Raw genomic sequence first — 24,961 nt, 5'->3', positions numbered from 1 at the left:
AAAAATGGAAAAACTCCCTAGGGAGGAAAAGTAAATCCATTTAAATAACATAGGAAGCATCTCTATTTTAAAAACTTACATTGGACATAGGTTAGAAGTTCTAAGCTCAGATGAGGAAGCATAATAGAGTAGTCATTGAGCCAACTAAATTAAATACCTCAACCAGAAATTTGATTAACATATGAAATATAAGTTTGTATGTTAAAATTACCTATTACATACTCCATATTAGTATACTATGAACATTTAAAAATTATTATACTGATTCGTTCTAAGAATGGCTCATTCATTTTGTTTGTAAATTGTCAGTTTTATGAATAAATTTCAATTCCACTGATAAAAAGGATCTGACCATACCAATAATCTTCAACAACCATTGTACCATATGCCAACAATGCCAAGATTGGTATCTACGCATGACCTTGGAGGCAAAACTTTGCTGGAAGGCCCATGTCAAGAAGAAGAGAGGAGAGCTTGAAATCAAATATAAGAAGCTGTATTGGCTGATCAGAAGGAACTCCATCCTTTCAATCCGAAACAAAATACTTCTGTACCAACAGATATTGAAGCCAGTATGGACTTATGGTATACAACTTTGGGGATGTACCAAAGACAGCAACATTAATGTATTACAACTATTCAAAACAAGGTACTGAGGAACATTGCGGATGCACCTTGATATGTCAGGACAGCGATTTTCATAGAGACCTGCATGTTGACCTGGCATCCACCAAGATCCAGAGGCATTTGGAGAGGCACGAGGGGCGACTCCACCAACATGACTACGTCGAGGTGATCCAGCTGCTAGACAATGGAGGGTTGGTGCAGAGGCTTAAAAGGAGGAATTCGTTTGAACTAGTGTAGTGAATACTTCAATTAATGTCCAGTGAAAGATCAGAGCGGTGATTGAATTGAATCTAGCTTTTATAGTCAATGAGTGTCTAGCAGTCAATGAGTGTACATATTGATTTAACAATAACAATAAGATTTTCTAATGAGAAATTCACTGTTTCATTTTTAAAGTAGTAAGTCAAGACAGAAAGAATAGCTCATTAGTCTTTAGACTGGATATAGCTATAGTATTGGCTATTCAGTAATTCAGTCCATGACCGGCAGTAGCCAGACAGACTTTGTCAAAATATAAAACAATCAATACACAAAATGAGAGATGGCCACAGATAGGTTATTTCGTGTGGCTCTGTAGATGGACTGCCATAGTAACTCATGAAACAATCTCAAACTGGTCTACAAGTCCACTGGTCTCATCATCTCTCAATGAGTAGAGAGGGTAGTTGACGAGTTTTTCACATACCAGCCTACAAAACTTCCCATACTCCAGCTCACGAACACAAATTGGCAGTCTGTTAAAAATTTTTAGCATCCGTAAGGGGTAGCATTCGTGTGTTTTTGATAGTCTGGAGTAGGGCAGGCCAATGTTGCCCCGTCTCCTGGTATTGTGGTGGTGCAGCTGGCCCCTCTCCTGGTAGGCATGAGCCTCACTCCTTAGGAGCCGTAGGGAGCTATACATGTACTGACTGTACACTGTCAGTATTTTCAGGCGTTTGAAGATTGGCTGGCAGTGCTCCAGGTAATACAATGACATGATGACATGAAGAACTTTCTTCTGTAGGAGGAGAATCCTTTCACAGCTACCCGCATGGCCCCATAGTACTATTCCATAGCTTATATGACTATGGAACAGCCCATGGTAGGCTGTAATTAAGTAGTTGGCAGGCACATGTTGCTTCAGCTTCCGCATCAAAAACGTCACCCTGGCTAGTCGATTGCACAGCATGCCAATATGTCGATCCCATGATAGAGTGGGGTCCACAAAACCCAAGAGTTTGACCTCCACCCCATCTTGAGCCTGACCACGCCTCAAGGTGCACAAGAGGTTCTGAGTTTTCCCCTCATTTAGACACAGTTTGTTTGATTTAAACCACTGGCAAGCCTCTTCTATAAGGAGATTAGACTGGGCAACAGCAGTTTGGGGGTCCTCATCCTGGGCCAGCAGGATGGTATCAACAGCAAACAATAAGGCTCTTCCATGCACACTGAAGTCGTTAGTTACATCTGGTAACACCTAATATTATTGCTGACGCTGTATTCCATTGTGATGCTCGATCATAGTACTTTTAGTCAGTCTACTGCCAAACTTCACCAAGAGCACTTCTCTCTTTTTTGATGTATATTTTATAATTATGTGTTTGAAAATAAAGTTTTCTTTTTAAAAAGGTGTTTAGTTACCCCAGAACTATAACTGGCACCTGAATTACCTTCCTTATGTTTTTTCGAGGTTGTTCATTTAACAACATGTTTTTTTCAATTTGCGATCTTTAATTTCGACTTTGTGAAAAATCTGGAAAACCAGTGAGTGAGGTGAACCCTTCAAGACAAGTTCTCTGCATACCACACCTGCGACCTTTGAAGTTCAACCTGGCAGACAACGAAGACTCCTTCCACAAATTTGAGACAGAAGTAAAACTACCATCAACTGTAAGTACAGATGCGAAAATTTTCTTCACTTCATCTTCTACACTCATTCGACCGTCAAAATTAGACCCTGTGATCATGTCAACCAAATCTATCCCGAAATATTTGCTGGACTATATTCCAAAATTCGATGGAACTTCCAATAAAATTCCAAAATTTATCAAATCTCTCCAAGACATTTTCAATCTGTATTGTAACAATAAAATTGAACAATCACAACACGAAGAAAATCATTGGCTGTTATTTACTGCTGCCCTCCACAGTTTGGAAGGTGCTGCAGATAATGTTGTACAAAATTGTGAGTGTTCCAACTTAGCTGAACTTATTGAACTTTTAACAAAAAGCTTCTCTGATAAACGCACGGTCCCTGACCTAATAGCCGAAATTGCTGTAATGAAATCATTCCAATACGAACACCCCCTCCACTTCCTATAAAGACTCAGTGAAAAACGCACCAGAGTGGTGACCCGCTATAAACTTGATGGTGTAACCGGGGATCTCCTGAAAAATCTTCTCAAACAACTCGATACAACTCTTGTCTGCACGCTCATTCACGGTGTTCATCCAACACTCGGAGCTCATCTTCAGGTATACAAACTCAAGAACTCGGACGACGCCTGCGATACCCTGCGCAGTGATTGTAGCATTGTTTTGAAACAATTAAAATGTGCAGAGCCCGTAAGTGACAAAAGTGCAGTGAGTGAAAAGCAAATCAATTCTCAGTTCCAAACGCGGAATTTCTTTCAACCACAACCAGTGTTCAATCAATTCTGACAATTCTCTCCTCGGAATTTCAGCCAGCAACACTTCAATCAGAATCGGTTCCAGCAACCCTTCACTACTAAGAATTGGTTCCAACAACCTCATCAAATCCATTTTCAACAGCCTCAACATTCTAATTTCCAACAAAGAGTAGTTCCCTCTACCTCTACTTTTTAGCAGTTGCAATTTCAAAATTTCCAACTGGAATCTTTCAATAACAATTCTCGTAACTTTTCAAACAGAGCACGAAACATTCAACAGTCTCACAACTGGGACTCGCAGAATACTGTCTCCATGCGTACTGCTTCTACTAATAGAAATGCTAACAATTCGGCAAGAAACAATCCTTTCCAGGATCTTCACTATCTCAATGAATCAAATGATGATATCAATCAAGTAAATGCATCGACTCGTATTCAATTGTTGCAATCGCAACTCAACAATCTAACATCAGCTGTGAATGAAATGGCAGATCATTTTTTAGGGTGTGGCCCCAATCCGGCAGAAACCCCCCCAAACAGCTTGAATTGAATATTATTGATAAATCGCTACCCTATTTTGTCGATGATGTAAACAGAAAATGGCTTGTTGACACTGGATCGATGATGAATTATGTACATCCTGCAATTGTACCGCCAACTGTAACTAGATATAAGGAAAAATTTGTTGTAAAAACCCCGGCTGGTACAAGTGGTGGACATGAGTATATATTTTTTGGTCCATCCACATTATTTCCGAATCTTTCTAGAATTAAGATGTATATACATGATTTTTCCGACAGGTACGATATTCTTTTAGGTAATGAAACAATGCAACAACTCAAGGCCCATGTAAATTATGAGACTAATACGTTAGATTATGGCAACGTATCAAAACCGTTATTATCTGTAATTAATTCTAGTAGAAAACAAATTGAATTGAAACCTGGATTTAATGTAATAACTATCCCAGTTAGGTCTATTCCCACTGTGGGACAGGGATTACTTAAACCTATAAATAATTCTAACTATTGTATTGAAGAAGGTATAGTTGATATTGTTAATGGTGAATGTACTTGTATAGCTTTCTCTCATGAACTCATGACCATCAGTCCTGAACCCATGGAAATTGAGGAAGTAGAAACGATTCTTGACTCACATAATGACTCAATGACGTCCTGAAAATTTTGCATTGATAAAGAAATTGATCCATGAAACTTTACGAACTGACCACATGAATGACGAAGAAAAAAGAGAGATATACGATTTAATTATCAAATTCCCTGCAATAATAAAGCTTGATAATATTCCTCTTGGTTCAACAAACTTATTAAAACATAAGATCAATACTGTAGATGACAATCCTGTGTACACACGAAACTATAGGTACCCCCAAATATTCAAGAAAGACATACAAATCGAAATTGATAAACTGCTGCAAAATAAAATCATTCAACCCTCCAACTCTCCATACAATTCCCCAATATGGGTTGTTCCAAAAAAAGCTAGATGCTTCAGGAAAAAAGAAAATAAGAATGGTGATAGACTACAGGAAACTTAATGACAAGACGATAGCTGATAAATATCCTTTACCAAACATTGAAGATCTTTTCGGTAAAATTGGGAGAGCCACTTATTTCTCCACAATAGATTTGTACTCAGATTTCCATCAAATCGAAATGGACCCAGAATCTGTTCCTAAAACTGCTTTTTCAACGGAAGATGGTCACTACGAGTTTCTTAGGCTCCCTTTCGGGCTGAAAAATGCACCCCCATTCTTTCAAAGAAATATGAATATATTGTTTGCTAAAATGCCGAATGTATTAGTATATATGGATGATATAATAGTATTCTCTGACAATTTGGAAGAACATTTGAAACATTTAAAATCTGTTTTCAAGAAACTACAAAATCACAATCTCAAAATACAGCTTGACAAAACCGAATTTTTCAAAAGAGAATTGTTATACCTTGGCCACATTGTTTCAGAACGCGGTATTCAACCCAACCCAGCCAAACTGCAGGCCATAAAGGATTTTAAAATACCTAAAACCGAAAAACAAATCAAACAATTCTTAGGGTTAACAGGCTACTATAGGAAAATGATACAGAACTATGCAAAAATCGCAAAACCTCTGACTCAGGCATTGGAAAAGGATGTAAAGATCGATATTAATAATACAGAATATGTAAATGCATTTGAGAAATTGAAAACAATGTTACAGAACAGTCCAATATTACAACTCCCTGATTTCTCTGAACAGTTCATTGTCACGACTGACGCGAGCAATTATGCTATAGGAGGGGTATTATCCCAAGTTTTTGAAGGAAAAGATCTACCAGTACCATATGCTTCGCGAACTTTGAATAAACATGAGATCAATCTCTCCACCATAGAAAAAGAGTTATTGGCTATTGTCTGGTGCTGTAAATATTTCAGACCTTATTTATACGGACGGAAGTTTCTCATTCAAACTGATCACAAGCCTCTCCAGTGGCTTCATAGCATCAAAGAACCGAACTCGAAACTCATTAGATGGAAACTATTATTAGAGGAATTTGATTTTGATATTATTTACATAAATGGGAAGACCAATTACGTAGCAGACGCTCTGTCTCGTCCTAATAATGTTAACATAATGGAAAATGAGGAAGATGATTTTTTAGGCTTTGAAGATGGCTTTCGCGGATTTGCGAATATTGCTACTGACCCCCACGAAACTGGTCTAGAAGATGGCTTTCACGGTTTTGATCATAGTGCTCACGACCCTGATCATGAATTGGATGATATTAACGTGGACGAATTGCTGCGATTCAATACTCGTACTGAAGCTCCCTCCATAGACATTAGTTCCCTTGATGAAATTCTCCAACAAATAGATAACCCGGCCGTAGGAACTGATAATGATGATATTATACGTATTGATAATAGAAATGACGACAATGATGCTAATGAAAACATTGTGCGTGATATTGATTATGAAAGTGTTGTAAATAATAATGAAAATGGTAATGAACGTGAAGATGATAATAACAGTTTAGCCACAATACACTCTCAAGAGAGTTCAAACGAGCAAGTAACTATTGCTGATGACGATAAGATTCTGAATGTAGAACATAACCAATTAGTACTTGCACGATGTGACCAACCCCCTCGCTTGATTAAGATTTTTGATAAAAAGATTGATTATTTATTTTAGGAATGCTAATGATTACGATGACATGAAAGACAAATGTATAGAGTATTTGAAACCGAATACAAAGTATGGAGTTTTCTGCTCGCATGCCAGAGCCCTATACGATGAATATGAACAGATTTTTAACAATTTCAAGAACGTACTGCTAGAGACTTTTGATTCAATCAAACTTAAACGGTATAAAAGAATGAACTTAGATGTGACACAAAATGATGAACAAAAACAGGTAATCTCTAATTATCATGAGGGTAAAACATTCCACCACGGTATCAATGAATCTTATAATCAAATACGACGTAAATATTACTGGCCATCAATGCTACAGGATGTGACTGGTTACATTAATAAATGTGCTGTTTGCTTAAAGGTTAAATATGACAGAAGACCTGTTCGAGTTGACTATAAAATCACACCAACTCCTGAAACACCATTCGAAAAAATACAGATTGATTGCTTCCAATATGACAAAATAAAGTTTTTAACGATGACTGACTGTTTTTCCAAACGGCTAACGGTTCATCCAATAAAAAGTTTGAACCAAGTTGATATCCAAGAATGCTTAAACGACTATTTCTCTACTTTCCCCATACCCAAAATTGTACAAATGGACAACAGACGTGAATTTGACAATGCAGGTTTACGTGATTTCCTGAGACTTTATGACATTGAACCATATTACGTTACTCCCGGACACCCAGACTCGCAAGGTTTGGTAGAAAGGACTCATTCTACACTTATTGAAATTCTGAATGCCATTCAACTTGAAAATAAAACCAACACCACTGAAACTAATATGAAATTAGCGGTAATTGCCTTCAATAATACTCTAAACTCTACATTGAAAATGTCTCCTATGGAAATAACATATGGAATATCAAATAACCCTTTTGTAAATGGAATAACAGAGAGATTAGTAACTGAACAACTGTCCCAACAGTATCTTGAACGAGTCAACCTAGTGCATAAAATGATTAAGAATAAAATTGAAGAAGAAAAACAAAAACGTACTGAGAAATTGAATGTTAATCGTGAGAAGAATGTTGAAATTGAAAACAAGCCACACATAAAATCGACATTTAATAAGAAAACAAAACCAAAATTCATCAAAGTAAATTACGATACAACACAGCAATTAGCTAGGAATCCTAAAGCTATCCAAAAACGCCCTTTCAAATTGCACCCTAATAGAATGAAACGGCCTAAAAAACCGGTGAAGGGTAAGAAAAAGGATTTATTTGTTACAGGACGTGATGGTACTGCCCCTAATTCTCCTGTTGCTGGCCCCAGCAACGTCTTATAAGATGGTAGATTTGAGCAGAACATCTGGTATTGCTCCAATCAAGATACAGAATTCTCATATAATTAATGAAACTTTTACCTATGTTCATAATATCAATACTAGTTATTTACGTTTAGAATTAAGTAATATTGAAACATTTGTTGATTTTCTCGCTAAAAGGAATAATATTGATAAGAGTCGCTTAAGTATGATGAAATTGAATTTGAAATACACTAAGAATAAATTGAATGAGATTCAATCAGTTAATTATAGGCAGAAAAGAGGTCTTTTTAATGGTTTAGGATCCGCGATTTCGTGGATCACTGGGAACATGGATGCTGATGATAAGGAAAGATATGACAAAATTTTGCAGACAGTCCAATCTAATGAATATCATCTTAGTAACAATGTAGACAAGCAATCTGCTGTAAATCAGAAATTAATTAACGAATTCAATAATGAGATGAAAGTTATCAGAGCGAATAATCTAAAAATCAGCAATTACTTTAATTCTTTGTTCAATGAATCCAACCGAATGGAAATGAATCAGCAATCCTCTTTGTTATTTGACTCGCTCCTGCTTCTGAATAATAAAATATCTGACATTGTAACTAGTCTCGAATTTTGTAAATTGAAAATACTCCATTCTTCTATTATTTCTCATGATGATCTTTTTCTCCTACAAAAAACTCAAATGTCAGCTTTATTTCAAATAAAATTAGTGTGTTATGGAAACTAAGCAAAGTACATTGTGGATTATTTAAAGACCATATCTCATATTTTGTGGAAGTACCGCTATTGTCAACTGTTTATGAAACGTTTTTTCTATTGTCTTATCCTGTCATTGTCGGTAACGAAATTTTAACAACTATTGCGCATCCTTCTTTTGTTCTTTGAAATGACAAATTATTTTCTGGAAATTGTGAACTCATTTATGATGATTATTATTGTAGTACAGTAAGCGAACTTAATGATATATGTATTGAGCAATTATTAAATGATAGGAATCTAGATGGATGTAGTAAGGTAGTTTTGAAAGACAGAGATTCTTTCATAAAATATGTAGAAATAGTTGATAGTTTTATATTATTTAATTTTAGTACATGTATGGTTCTGAATACTGATGTGAACAAGAATATTACTCTTTTTCTTAATAAGAAAACGCAATTGTTGAAAATTAATAGCTCAGAAACACTGATTGGTTACTACAAACCAAATATATTTTGGGAAAATGAAATTGTACTTCCAACTGAATTTGTAGTAAAAAAACGACTATCCAACTTCAACTTTGATCAAGTACATACTGCTAATATCAATTTTCAAAAACTTGATGTTCTAGATGAGTTACCTCTGACTGATAATCGAAACCTATGTATTCTATTGCTTATTTTTACTGTAATTTTATTGATTGTTATAATATTTCTCAAATGGCTGTTTATCTGGCACAAACTTTGTAACTTAATGTGTTGTAAATCTGAAGTTGAAAATGATACTGTACAGCGTGAACCAGAACAAATATGCCCCAGACTACCATGTACTTAGTTTATAATACTTAAAATATAATATATGTTTTTTTTTATTTCTTTGAAGCTGAGGGCAGCTTCACTCTTAGGGGGGAGGAGTTACATCTGGTAACACCTAATATTATTGCTGACGCTGTATTCCATTGTAATGCTCGATCATAGTACTTTTAGTCAGTCTACTGCCAAACTTCACCAAGAGCACTTCTCTCTTTTTCGATGTATATTTTATAATTATGTGTTTAAAAATAAAGTTTTCTTTTTAAAAAGGTGTTTAGTTACCCCAGAACTATAACTGTTGATGAATACAAGGAACAACAGAGGACCAAGAATCAATCCCTGCGACACCCCATAGATCACCTCCTTCGACCGTGATTTCACACCATTCACCAATGTGAACTGCATTCTATTGGAGAGGTAATCCTCCATGGTTTTCAGGGGAACTCCACTTATCCCATACCTCTTCATTTTACCCAATAGTATGTCATGCGAGACACAGTCGAATGCCTTGGTCAAATCACACAAAGCAACAGAGACCGACTGCCTGCCCTCCATTGCCCCAAGAACCGACTCCACTCCGACAGCTCCCGTGGTTGATCTCACCTGACAGAATCAATACTGGTGAGGTTGGAAGATGGAATTACTCTCAAAATACTGTGAAAGCTGAACATACATCACCGATTCCATGAGTTTGCCAAATACAGGAATTATGGAGACTGGCATGAAATTCGACAATTCATCAGGTTCACCTTTCTTGAAGATTAGAATTGTCCTTGATGTCTTCAGCTCCTTGGGAAAAACTCCAGAATCCATGCAGTCATTGATCAAATTACACAGTGGTACAGCTAAAACATCAACTATTGACTTCAACACCACTGTTGAGATTCCATAGATGTCAGGACTTGTTGATCTCTTGTATCCCTTGTCTACTTTTATCAGGTCTACAGAGGAAATTCTCTCCCACTTCACGAAACTGCAAATACTGACAGGAACATGATTCACTGCATCATCAGGTGAACCGGTGATAGCCTCCACTATCCCAGCCACCGAGTGAATAAAGAAATTGTTGAAGTCATCAGGACTTGAACCTCCTGACAGTACAACCTTCTTGCTTTTGGAGCTGTTGATAACATTCCAGGCTGCCTTGCATGGGTTTGGAGCATTCCTAATAAGATCCTCATTCCAGATGCTCTTTGAGTTGACAATATCCTGTTGATATATCTTCTTCAGTCTCAGGTAAGCTGAATAGAACTTGTTTCTATCCTCTGCAGTTACAGCATTCTTGTACATATTGTTGGCAATAATAACAAGTGTTCTAATACTAGCCAAGTCTGCTGTATACCATGACTTATCAACATGAGTGAAGGGTTCATTTCTTCTCCTAGTAAACCGCCTCACTCTTTTTGGGAAGAAGTTGTCAAACATATTCATGAACCTCTGGAAGAAATTACTGAAAGAAATTCTCGGATTACAATTGATGCAGAGACTCCAGTTGACTCTCCCAAGGATTCCAACAAAAACAGGTAAGTTGTTTTCATCAATTCTCCTATGTGTGAATCTGTATTTACAGAACCATTCAGGATTGACTCTTTCTGCTTTGAACAGGCCAACATCTATAAGCAGGGCCTGATGATCTGCCACAACTGGTTCAATCACTTCAACAACATAGTCCCATGAATCCAGCATTGTTGCAACTGTATCCAAACAAGCGGTTCCTCTAGTTGGGGCCCTGTTGCCGATGATAAGACCATAGCTCCTGAGAAGAACTGTGAATCGATTTTCCAAAACACTAGACTCCTCCAGATGTATATTAAAATCGCCACACATAACTATCTGGTACTGTAGAGCATTCAGATGACCTAGAATATCCTCCAACACGTCAAAAAAAGAATTGATATCTCCATTTGGTGATCTGTACACTGTTAAAATTAATAGTGAGCAACTCAAATACAACACTGCAGACAGTTCAATGACAGAGTCTACACTAAATCTTTTTAAATCAACAATTCTTACTTCAGGCTTTAGTTTCTCCTCCACATAAACAGCAGTACCCCCACAACTCATGGTATCCCTGCAGTGTATACTTGACAAACCTAGACTGCTAATACTGTGATAGAACTCAGTTTCTTGGTGCTTGAGCCAATGCTCACATATGCACAGAAAGACAGGTGACACCTCTTCACATAGGAGTTCGAGGGACTCAAGCTTGGTGTGTAGACACTGAACATTTACAAAACAGATCCGCAGGTCCTTTTTTTTGGTTGCACTTGTCACATTGTTTAAGTCATTGAATTGATTAGAAGGAGAAGGTCTTGAACACATTAATTTTTCTTTTGGCCTAAAAAATGCTTGGATTTAGGTTGTGGTCGTTTCTGGAACCGGTATTCACTTACTAGTACACCTCCAGGCCATATATCAAATTCGATAATTTTGTCCTTATTACCTACATCAACGGCTATTTTAAATGATTTGTAAGTAGGAAACTTTGATTTCACCTCCTCACACAAAATTTCACCTGAAATAAATTGTTTTACATATTCAGAAACAGCCTCACATTTAGTATCCACTGCCAACTTGGAAACAAAAATCCAGTCCTTCCTTTGGGCTGATATCAAATTGGATGTACTCGCTCCACTACCCACAATACGCTTAAGACTGTTACTCTTATTGACAGATGCATAAACACCGACCTCATTAGTAGGCTTATTTCTACCATTAGTACTGTTATTACTGCACCCACTAGGTTTTGTCAAGCCACTGCTTTCATACTGCATGCTTATTTTTATCTGATATATTAAACTCACTGTTGTGTATCTTGAATTTATTTCGCTTTGTGACCACATTCCATTTTTACCTTCTGTCACAGAAGGATTCATTGAGTTTCCTTCATGTGCTTGTATTGACTTATCAGAATTTTTAGATTTATTATTACTCTGATTTACAACCAGTGGATTAGAATTAGTGGCATTCTTACTAATGAAACTAGATGACAAAACACTACACTCTTCAAAAGCATTCACTCTCCTATTCAAGTCAATAATTCCAGTGTTTAGTCGACTTAATTCTTCAAGAATTCTTCTTCAGACTGAATTGTCTTAACGTCTTTAATTTTGTCTTGAACACTATGAACAAGAGACTGTCTTGAATCAGTTAAAATTCTACGTTGAGAGTTGTCTTCTAAATTCATGCTTAGTAATAATTCAATGTTGTCGTCACTTACTTGTTTTGAAGATGTGTTAGTTTCTCTAACCTTTTGAACAGTATTGAATGGTACATCAATTACATTCACGTCACTTATTAAACTAATAATTTTATTCAAGCTATTTAGTTCGTCTTCAGAAATCGTGTTAACTTGAGCATCAAACTTATCTTGCATGGATTTGTTACGACATGTATTACTTGAACACGCTTGAGAATTTTTGAACTGTTCTTCCAAAACAATGTCCAATTGATCACGAAATTTTTTATTTTTAAAATCCATTACATTTAGTTTGTTTAGTATTTTGTTAACATTAATAGCAACGTTGAAAACATCTTCTGATTCCAAGTTAGAATCACGACACTGACCTAACCTAAAGTCACAAGTCGAGCAATACCACCTCGAATGTTCACCCAATTCTTCAATTTTCTTCATGTCTGATGATGATATTTTTACAAATGTGGTATGAAACCAACGTTAGTAGACAGAAGGTTGATCACTCACTGGTCTAAGATTCGAAGTGGTGGGGGGAATGCCAGCGTGACGTCACATGTAGTAAAAAAGTGATAGAGTAACCACACTGAGCATACAGTTTATTCACTGTATCTTCAAATACATCGTCGTTTGATCCCCTCAAGATTGACCTAGAACTTGAAAATTCTCCATACTTATAGCGAATTGATCATCGATTCTAATGATGTTGTTTAATATTTCAAGTTTTATTCAACTTGTATGAATAGAATGAAGTTGAAAGTTTTTCAAGAATCTAAACACGTTACACGAAAAAGTTGATAAGCTGGATAAGCGTTAGTAGACAACGTTATACTATTATAATTTCAGATTAATCCATAAAAAATCTCGATGAACCAATGCATTGCAATAAAACAATAAACCGATCCCGATAAATCCAATGAATTTCATTCATATAAATGCACTGAACACATGCTGGTATCGAGCACATGTTCTACGAGAATCAAAATATCTCATCCCCGAAATTCACAAGCTGATGTATAGCCAAACTACAAACAAAATATAAACACGACCTAGAAGATAAAGAAACCTTAAGGGAAGGTTAGGAGGTGGGTTTTTTGCTTTTATATTGCAAAATGCTTGTATTATTCAAATGTTTTGATAATTATTGTAAAGCAGAAACAGAAAGCTTGCATGTCAGAAAATGTTTGTGTTATATAATTTGACTATAGGTCACCGTATGATTTTCAAGAATGCGATATTCTGTCTACTCTGTACTACAGCCTACGTCACGGCTGCAGTTCCCCCACTCCAATTGCATTTCAACTAAAATACTATAGATGAGTGACCAACCTTCTGTCTACTAACTTTGGTATGAAACCACTTATCAGCACAAAATGCTTCACACATCGATTGCTAGACCGTTTTTACCAATAGATAATTTACAGAGACCACACACTGAAACATCAAAACCGGCAGCCATCTTGCTTGTCATCATCATGGGTCCTGTAGGAAATACCGTACTCTAAAAAAGTGTAAAATATTTATTCTTCAAAATACAAATGCCCTAATTTATAATATGAAGAAAAAAATATGTTAAAAAATATTAATCTTCGACCTATATTGATATTAACTTGAATGATATTTTAGAATAATAGTATAACTTAGTTTCTAAGTACAAAGTACTTATAGTGAGGACTGAGGTCCACGTTATAATGGCAGTGGATAAAGATAAAAGAATAGCGATGCCGATTCTGTTCCTTAATTAATTATATTTCTACACTGTCAAAAACATAATTGGCATCGTTGTGGATCTAGAAAAGGATAGTACCACCGGCTTTGTCGAATAATAGACAAGGATAGCAAAACCAAAGTTGATCAAATACTATCATAACGTGGACCTCACTATAGATGACTATAAATATTTTTTAAATTGTAAATGAGGAAACTGACAATTATGTACTGTTGATACTAGCAATTCATTGTGAAACGGATAAATTTGGGATATATGGAAAAATGAAAAAAGTTCAGATAATTTTTCAATCACTAATGAGTAATCGCAATATTCATTGCGATTTGGGAAAATGCGATTCACCGCATTGGTATTCATATTCATTGTTCTAGCAGAAAAAATAATCCAAATCGATTGAAGCGATACAAGTTTCTGGTGGGTATTCTGTAAAATAGGATTTAAAGATAAATTACCTTTCTTTGGCCCTTGAAGAATGTTTCTTTCTTCTGCTACTACTACTGTAAGAGTCTGAATCACTTGAGTACCTTCCACCGCCCATTTTACACCTGAAACCATGATTATACTATTTTATTACAAAACGTTCCTATGAAACAAAATTTTCATATAAAACAAAAAAGGCATTTACTTGAATTGACATCGTTTAAAATAATTAAAATAAGATCTAGCCTAATTAAATTATTGGTATCTTAAAATATTACAGCAGTAGCTAATTGATAATTCAATTGGTAAATCATGTAAATCGTTGTATGATGTTAGCCTGCAGGTTTTATTTGTCTGAGGATCTAACAACGAAGTAGCAAGTTTCATTCATGATTTGTAGGTTTCTGACAAAATAGGATATAGCAGAACTATATGTAGCTCAAATTTTATATAGCTCTGCTATAAAGCAGAACTGTATAGCTCTCCAGCTACATTATAGTGTAACTATTAATAAAAAGACTAAGAAATTGTCAAAAACTACAGATTTTGAAAAATCTGTGTATTTTTATTTAATATGAATAATTACACCAATATCAACTTTTCAACTACACAAAAAGTGAAAACCTAGTGTAACCCTAGCTTAACATGCAACAGGGAAAACAAGATAATGTAACTAAAATTCTATTCACTTGTTCAAAAACGTCAAGCTAGCCCGACCAAAAGAGGATGTTGCCTTCTAGGTTTACTTTTATTAAGTATTAAGATCAAAATGTTGTTGGTGAACCACTGCTTGGTTTACGGTACTAAAAAATATACACAGCCTTTCATACAACTATTGAACCACTTAATAGGGCTTATAGAATTGTCCTAAGAATAATGCTGAAAAATAATCTATATTATCCGTCAGGGGAACTATTTGTCGCAGCAAGGGTGTTAAGCATAAAAAGCTGTACATCAAGGGGTCAATTCTATTCTTGTGTAGAAAGAATAGTTTTACAATGTTGCCTCATGGTCATCAAACTAGAAGGATGGTGTCAGGAATGGTAGAGAAGACAAGAAGGGAGAGGAAACGACCACAGCCTGTGTTCCACAGGGCAGAGACATTTCTATTATCTCAAAGATTATTCAATAAATTACCGCCAGAATTAAGAGAAAGAATCAATCAGAAATGCTTCAAGTTAGAGCTTGAATAAATTACTTTTTTCTACAGATATCAACTCGGAATTGGCAGAGATTTTGAATCCAGTTTAGTATTAATCCTAAATATGTATTGATTCTTCTGCTATGGTAAATAATATTGTTATTCTTTTATTTATGTTAATAATTATATATTGTGGAAATTATTGTTTGCAAATGTGTGAATAAGTGTATCGAGTACATCGGTAATGTTTTCAAAGCTATGACAAAAAAGGAAGCAATCAGTTTTTGTTTTATTGTTTATTGTTTGTTTTGTTTTATTTCTATTATTATTGGCTAAGAATTTAAGATTAGGCCTACATTTCTTAATTTTTTTTTCATGTGTTAATATTATTCTATGTTAATAAGTTTGAATAGCTTGAATATTATTATTATTTTAAAATGTACACATTTTTTGAAAAACTTAGTTATAATAATGTAGACTAAAAAGCCCAAACTTTTAAACTTACCAGCCTTTTAAACTTTCAACTCAGTTTGACCCCAACATATTGAATATTACTCCCACGGCTCACATTGGATTAAAAAATATTTTCAATTTACATAATCTATAATAATAGCGCAAAAAATTGAATATTTTTACAAAATAATTCAAAATTTTTTGGAGAGTGGTGAGATTGAGGTTATAACAGTTTTGTTTATTTTCATAAATTTTGTTGTACCACCAGCTGATGATGAAGGGGATTTAAGAAGTGGGTCGACGACAAACTGGGTCGATACACATTTTATACCAACACAAAGTGGGCTAACGACAAATGCGGTCAGCGACAAAGTGGATCACATTCCTGAGCAGACCGCATATAATTATGTCGTGTCAAGAGGCGACAAATGCAGTCGATTTTCATTCCTGCACCCTTAGACCAGTTATAGAATAGACACCATTGAAAGTTTAGCCAACTCTGAAGCCAACATATACTGCCATATCGCCCTATCGTGACATCAGCATCGGATAGAAAACTTTCAGATGGCTTCTATTTCAGACAAAAGTAAACTATTATATATGAAAATAGTAAACTCCCGCTGCGCTTCCGCTGGAATAGACACAATCTGCTATGGAAAACAATGTAAACAAACTATACAGAAAAGTTCTCTATACGATGATGACGTTACGATTTGGCGATATTGCAGTAGATGTTGGCTTCATCGACTTTCAATATGAATATACAATGGGGCGTGTCTATTCTATAACTGGTCTAAGCCTGCACCTCCCAACAAATATGATGCGGTCAGCGATGTTAAAAGTGGGTCGACGACAAACTGGGTCAATACACATTTTACACCAACGACAAAGTGAGCTAACGACAAATGCGGTCAGCAACAGAGTGGGTCACATTCCTGAGCAGACTGCATATTATGTCGTGTCAAGAGGCGACAAATGCGGTCGATTTTCATTCCTGCACCTCCCGACAACTGCGGTCAGCGACAGAATGGGTCATTTTTTATCAATATATCGAAATATCCAATTTTCACTTCTTCATATCGATTTTAAAACGTCCTTAAATTCGTTTTTAGGATTGGCAGCACTGTTTCTGTTCTTTCCTTTCCATCTTTACATGCTGTTTGTTGAGAATAGCTTGTCAAATTATAATAAATGTTATTATATTATAAAACAAGAGTTATTACAATGATTTTGTTTGCTAGTGAGCTGAATTCTGTGTTGGCTAATTTATCTATTAAAAAATTATCAATAATTAGTGATTATAAATGTGTAACATTACATACATGTCAATTCAAATGTATAAAAAACGTATTCAACTTTAGTGAGTTTTCAAATTGTAGGTTATGAATTGGGTAGGTTGTTCAAAACACCAAATTTATATTAATAAACAATAAATATATTTTGTACCTGATTGATTTTGATGAATCTAGCCTATAACCTTCATGTTTGCTTAAAATGTTTTGTACAAACTTGATTGTATATTATTCAGTAATAAAATAGGCTGATTTCTAGATAGAATGAAGTACCTAATATTATTGACTCAACGTTTTTGTTAATTATTGTAGCTTAGCCTACTTTGTTTATTTATCAATGCTCAGCATTAATTTATTTGTGATAATTCATCTTTGCTATGTTTTTCTTGTTTTAGATGCTTGAGCTAAATTTGTTAGGATTGACAATGAATTGATTTCATAGCAATTTAATCTTACCCCACACTCACCTTACTATAGGCTACCTACCTAGGTAATTGATGCCTTAATTTTATGAAATAGGTAAATCTCATGTAGGCCTACCTTTTATGTTGTTCCAACCAACATAGAAAATAGCATTATTGAAGTGAAATTAAAGTATCAGAAAGTAGGCTAGTTCATACAAAAATTAATTTTGTGACACCCTTCAAAAGAGTCTAGCAGCAATTTGATAAAATCTTATTTTATTTATCTGGTGGTCTAACTATTGTTATTTCATTTATCTAGGAACATTATGAAGAAAGTCTGATGTAGTCTCATCTTGGAGATGGGTGGAAAAAGTTGAAATAAATGCTGATCCAATCTTATCTAATTGACTGAGCAAAGTGAGGTCTAAAGGTGCGTACAGACTTTCACTCTGCTCCGCAACCGAACGTCACTCCAGCAGAGCGATTGATGATCGACCGGGGAGCAACAGTGGTTCGACCGGGGAACGCGAGAAGATCTAACATCTTCCGTAACATTCATGATGGGTGCGTGGGCGGCGCGACTGTGGTTCGATGGAGGAATGAGGGCAGTACGAGGGAGGAGCATGCTCGGTACAGGTTGGAAGAGCGTATATGTGTACGCAGCTTAAGATTCAAGTCAACGGTTTGGCATTTCTCTTAATGTTTAAAAGTTTATATGTTTTTATGTTGCACATTTTCGGTGAAATGTGGTAATAGATTTTCATGAAATTTGACAGGTATGTTCCTTTTTAAATTACGCGTCGACATATATACAAGGTTTTTGGAAATTTCGCATTTCAAGGATAATATGAAAGGAAAAAAGAGCCTCCTTCATATGCCAATATTACCGTAAAAATCAGACTATAGAATTATTCATCATAAATCAGCTGTCTAGTGGACTATAATACTACCTGTTCAAAACCATTGAACATCTTGAAAATGTATCTTTCCATTAACATTAGTAGACAGTTGACTATAATACTACCCATTCAAAAACATTGAACATCTTGAAAAGTGTATCTTTTCATCAATGTTGTAGACAGTTGCAGCCAGATCTGATAACAGCACTCACACTCACATTCCAGGACAACACATCACGGTACGATATAGGACAGAAAGCTCTTTGTTTATTTAGGATTTTTTCTAGACATTTTTAATTTATGAATTATTTTTTATTAATTTTTGAGAAAACAACAACAGGTCAATGTAACTCACTGAGCGCGAGGTCTACTGTCCACAGAACTACTAGTTTACCAAATCCAACTAAAATGCTGATGCCAACAAGGTCAATCTACGAGGTACATATAAATGTATAAAGTGCCAAGGTAGGTTATTGAAATAACTATGTCCAAAATATCAAATTTATATGAATAAATATTATTTGTACTTGATTGATTTTAATAGATCTATTATCTTCATACTTGCTTACCATTTTTTTAAAAGCATGATTGTATGTAATCAGATTAGGTTAGATTCTAGATAGAATGAAGCAAAGACCTTAAAGAGATATAGACCCACAATGCCTATGCCTTCCCAATGATAGCTCTTACTTGAAATTGAAGGCCGCCATTTTAGTATTTTAGCACGAGATATTATATCTATATTATATGTGTAATACTATAGATCACAAAGACATTGGTGGCATTGGTATGTAATAATCTTATGGGTTGCCCCCTCAATGGCGGATTTCAATTCAAAGTAGCCTACAACACTAGCCCTGCATGTGAGTCTATGCATCTTCAAGGTCTTTGGAATGAAGTAATTCACTCAATGTTTTTGTTGATTTTGCCTACCGGTAGCCTACTTTCGGTAATTCAGTATATTCAGTCCATAACGGACAAGATAATGGAAACATTACAATTAATGACTTTATTGAAGATGAAGATAAGTGAAAAGAGGTCACTAAAAAGAATGAAAAAAGCCATAATAAGACTAATGCCAAAAGTGTTGTCATTAAACAGAATGGCATTGACAAATCCCATCAAAAGCCTGTGAAACCCAAGCAGCCCCATCTATCAAGAGATAAACCACTATTGTTGGCTCAAATGACCCCCAATTGGCTGATGATCGGGAATGTAGCCTGATTGGTGACAAGATGGCTTGGTATCACCTTGGTAAAATAAGAAATGGCACTACTGAGGATAACCTGAAAGCATTTTTATTGACTGCCTTCCCTGGATTGACTTTTTCCATGGAGAGGCTGGAAAGCAAGAGCATATCATATTGTAGCTTTAAACTAGGAGTTGCTTTTGACCAAAAAGGAGAGATCCTAGATAGCTCAAAATGGCCTGAATACACTACCTTGAGACGTTTTTTGTTCAAGCGCCCCCAAAAATCAAAGTTGAAATGAGTGTTACTAATGTTACCAGTTTTGTATTGAATGTTCAGTGTATAAGAAACAAACTTGACTTCCTTGAAGTATTCCTTGATGATGTGAATATGGATGTGTTGTGCGCAACTGAGCACTGGCTGAGGGATGAAGAATCTATGTTTTACAGTGACTTATACAATCTTAAACTGGCTAGTGCCTACTGCAGGAAACATGATATAAATGGCGGCTCCACAATATATCTAAAGAGTACTCTGAAATTCAGAGCAATTGATGTGGCGATTTTTTGTGAAGAACTGGTTTTAGAAATTGCTGCGCTGGAACTGCTTGACTCTGCTATAATAGTTGTATCAGTATACAGGTCTCCTGGCAGTAACGTGAATGAAATTTTCGAAAAATTGGAAGTCTTACTGAAATTCTTGGTCAGATTGGACAGAAAAATCGTAGTAGGTGGTGACTTCAATATTCACCTTGAAACCCAAAATGAACAGAGTTCTAGGTTCACATGCTTGCTATGTGAGTATGGGCTCTAAACTACGAATCAGACACCAACTAGAGGTGCAGCAATTTTGGACACCATTGCTACTAACTTGTACTCCTGGGAACATAGAACGACTGTTGTGGACCCAAGGATTTGTGAGCACTGTGCCATCATGGTGGAAGTCAAACTCCAGGATGCTACTAATGCTTCCAAACCTGACATACCATGGAAAGGGGAATATGTATTTTATAAATGGATAATCAAGGATGAACTCATACCAATATTCTGTAGAGAACTGAACTGCATAAACTGGACAGAGATTTTTGATGGTGTACAGCCGGACTCAAGACTTGACAAGCTGATCTCAATCTACGTCAGCAACTTCAATCTAGTCTTCCCTGAAACCCAATTGAAGAATGCAAAAAATATCAAGACTTTCAAACCACAGTATGATAAATCCTGGTTCAACAAGGGATTAGACAACTTGAAGGGCCTAGTGACAATCCTGCACCATCTGTACAAGTTTACAAACTCACCTGAACAGAGACTGACCTTCTATTCAAAATACATTGAGACTAATAGAAAGTACAGAAGAGCAGTAAATTATGCAAAGAGAAACCACACAGCACATTAAATTGAGTCATCCTCTAATACCTGCAGGGCTGCATGGAGGGTAATAAACAATCATAGACCAAAAAAATCAGAAGTGGAATCCTCACTGAGTCCTGACAAATTCAACAATTACCTTGTGTCAGTTGTGGATGATATCCAGATGAGCTTACCAAACACTGATGTTGATCCATCCTCTAACATTAGGATAGGACAGCACAGAATGACTGCATGGAAAGAAACAAGTCCTGCACAAATTATTAATGTGGTGAAGCATTTCAAAAATTCAAAATCACAGGACATCCATGGAGTATCCTGTGACATATTAAAAAAAACTATCAATACAATTGCAGACCCATTGGCCAGTGCTATAAATGAGTGCCTGAAAAGTGGCAGATTCCCGGATATCCTGAAAACCTCAAAGACTAGACCAATCCACTGAAAGGGAAACATTGACCAGCCAGCAAACTTCAGGCCAATATCCATCCACGATGTCCAAAGTTGTTGAAACTATAATGAAACAACAATTGATGGAATACTTTGAAAAAAATAACCTCTTCAACAACGTTCAACATGGCTTTAGGAGTAACCACTCAACAACAAGTGCCCTCATTGCCCTCACAAATGAAATCCAAAATGCCTTTGAGATAGGTGACACACTAGCCCTGACACTTTTTGACCTGAGTAAAGCTTTTGACTGTGTTCCACACAAAATCCTTGTCAGTAAGCTGAAAGGGTATGGGATTTCTCATTAAATAATTTGGTGGTGGTAGTCAACTTATTTCTAATCAAGTTATTGATTTTGGTGGTGGGATTGGAGTTAATATCAAAAAATTGTTATCTGCAATGAAATGGTTCACCATACTTAGATATTCGTCCTTATCCATTATTACTGTAGTGCATCCTTTGCCAGCTTTCAAAATCATCAGGTCATTGGTTTTCATCTTCTCCTTTAAACTCTTCATGATATCGGCCATCTTTGTGATCTCTGGTCGAAGTTCCCTTGTCTTTTCTTGAAGAATTATGTCAGCACATCTGTTAGCTAGTATTTTGTTCTTTGAGGCTTCCCAATTGCTATCAATGCTGAATGCTAGTCGTTCATGCCCTTGACCAATAGCAGTACTCGCCTACTAGTATAAATTCTGCTGCTCTTGTATTTAGTTTTAGTTTATCAGAGATTGACAATGGTGTAATAACCGAAACCGGTCTTTCTAATTATCAATAAATCAGTGTTTTTTTTGACAATTTCTCAGTCTTTTTCATTCAATATGAATAATTACCACAATATCAACTTCTCAACTACACAAAAAGTAAATAAATACTTCAATTTATGATGATAAACAATTTCTTAATATTGTCTATCTTCTCATCATAAATAGATAATAAAACTAGGGATAGAAAATTTTACTTTTCTTGTCCTATCTACAACCATAGATAAGGAGACTGCTTTCCAAGAAAAGCTCTGGGTTGTTCAGATTTTTCGTATAGAATTAACACTTTCTTTATATTTCAATCATTCTGCTCTGTTGAAGACCATCATTAACCAGCATCTGACAGTAAATTCAATTGTTCTATAGTTTTATGAAAAATAATCACTGATTATAAAACTGTTATCTATGGATATGACTCTTTCTACAATTCAATAAGCCTACTCTTTCAAAATCATATTAATACTGCCACACCCGTCTTTTTTAATATTTTTATTGAATATGAAATTTTAAATAAAATTCTTTAATTTTTACCACTGTCAGAAGCATAATCCAAATCAAAAAAGTTCCTTACATAGAGCCTGAGGGAGTTTTTAAATTTTATTATGAAAATGATAACCTAATGGAACTGATAGTAAAAATAAGAGCATATTTAATTTAGTAATATGCTGATTTTAATTTTATATTCATGTTCTTGGACACAGTTCTTAAATAAGTTTAATTTCAATTTACAATACATAGGTTATACTTATACAAAATAATAATAATGATAATGACTCACCCTTTTTAGAAAACATACAATTAATAATAGAATCTGATGATTTAAATACATTTTATGCAATTTATAATAAAAAGAATAATATTAGCCCACAATGTGTGTCAAGTTTGATTCCCACTCTAATAACATTTAACCGTTTCAAAACTACATTCCATCTCCACATTAATACCACATTTTCTCTTTTCCGTTATATCACTTTACATTTTAATTTAAGATAAACCTTTAATAATGAAACTGCACTAGCTAAATCTTCTTACACACATCCTTAAAGATGCATAGACTCACATGCAGTGCTAGTGTTGTACTTGGAATTGAAATCGGCCATTGAGGGGGCAACCTATAAGATTATTACATACCAATGCCTTTGTAATCTATAGTATTACAAATATATATATATATAATATCTCATGCTAAAATACCCCAATGGCGGCCTTCAATTTCAAGTAAGAGCTATCATTGGGAAGGCATAGGCATTGTGGGTCTTGTAATATTACATTTTTTCTCAATTAAAATCGAATCTTCAATTCGACATCAATAAAACTTGATAGCAAATATCGGTGTAATCGAAATGCGGACTTAACATTTTACTGGGAATTAATCAGATACACTTGTGTTGAACATCCTACTGTAACACAGTTCTATTTCTGAATTAAAAAATAATTCTGAACAACATAGAGGGTGAATAAATTTAAAATAACTTCAAAAATAAGTTTTATTGGGTATAATAAATGAAATTTGTGGAGTTGTATTCTTTATCAATGAGGCTGGCAAAATTGATGACGTGTGTAGGCTTCACCCAAAAGGCTTCATTTCTCTCTCATGAAAAAATGGCTGATGGCTTGTGGACGTGTTTTCAGTTCTCTTGGAATTTTTCTATAAAATTGAAATTTAAAATGTTTTAATATTGAGATCTGAATAATTTTATTGTGTTCTGAATTTTGTGTTGAATGTTTTTTTGTAATTTTGAAAGCCTGTAGCCAAATATATAAGCTCAATATGAATAGAAAAGTATTTTAGCATGTAAGAATTTTCTGTTTAAGTATCAAATGGTTTTGTTCAGTAAATATTTGTTGTAAATTGCCCAAGTATTATGAAAATTATAATTTGATTTGCTCTGAACTGGACTTTTCATTCATAGGCATTAAATCCGTTCATGATTTATCAAGATATTAGAAAAAATTGGAACCAATAACTTTCCTTGGGTGATAGGTGAAATACTATCAAACCTATTTGGATAAAATTGGTAGCACAGCAAAATGTTACCCCTGTGGTGGAACCGAATTACAAAATATATCCCTGGTTATAGAAATGATGTGTAGGCTGATATCTTGATGGTTTATGAATGGTGAAATGCAGACTGAGTGTGGGGTCGATTCAAGAGCAATCAAATCCTAATGAATATAATATCTGTGCAAACTAGCAAAATGGCATACAATATGCAAAATATGAAAATCGATGATGAGTTAATAGCTATCATAAAACAAATGAGAGAAGAACAAAATCGAATGAGGCAAGAGCAAAATCAAATGAGTCAAGATCAAAGTGCTAGGTTTGATGAGCAAAATGCTAAGATTGATAATTTGCAACAAGATCAAAATGCCAGTTTTAATGATATGAAACAAGAATTTGCTAACATCAGATTAGAGCAGGTTAGTA

At 35.1% G+C, this 24,961-nt stretch overlaps 1 protein-coding gene across 7 annotated transcripts in view; it reads right to left on the bottom strand.

Moving 5' to 3' along the window:
* Positions 1 to 23,613, bottom strand: part of LOC111054460 (serine/Arginine-related protein 53-like) — a 96,658-nt gene extending 73,045 nt beyond the window's left edge. For 4 of the 7 annotated variants that reach the window (XM_039423831.1, XM_039423833.1, XM_039423834.1 and 1 more), the window contains exons 1-2: positions 16,218 to 16,439; positions 14,604 to 14,696 (exon numbers count right to left, since the gene is read on the bottom strand). In XM_039423831.1, the coding sequence (XP_039279765.1) occupies positions 14,604 to 14,689 (86 nt within the window). In that variant the 5' untranslated portion in view covers positions 14,690 to 14,696; positions 16,218 to 16,439. Of the gene's footprint in view, positions 1 to 9,088; positions 12,866 to 13,751; positions 13,905 to 14,603; positions 14,697 to 16,217; positions 16,440 to 23,308 lie in introns of those variants that run through there. The other 3 variants (XM_039423829.1, XM_039423830.1, XM_039423832.1) reach the window with 3 other exon arrangements.
* Between the last annotated feature and the right edge of the window lie 1,348 nt (positions 23,614 to 24,961).

Source organism: Nilaparvata lugens, chromosome 3 (assembly GCF_014356525.2).
Source record: "Nilaparvata lugens isolate BPH chromosome 3, ASM1435652v1, whole genome shotgun sequence".
Lineage (NCBI taxonomy): Eukaryota > Metazoa > Arthropoda > Insecta > Hemiptera > Delphacidae > Nilaparvata > Nilaparvata lugens.
This window is presented reverse-complemented; position numbering and strand designations above follow the sequence as displayed.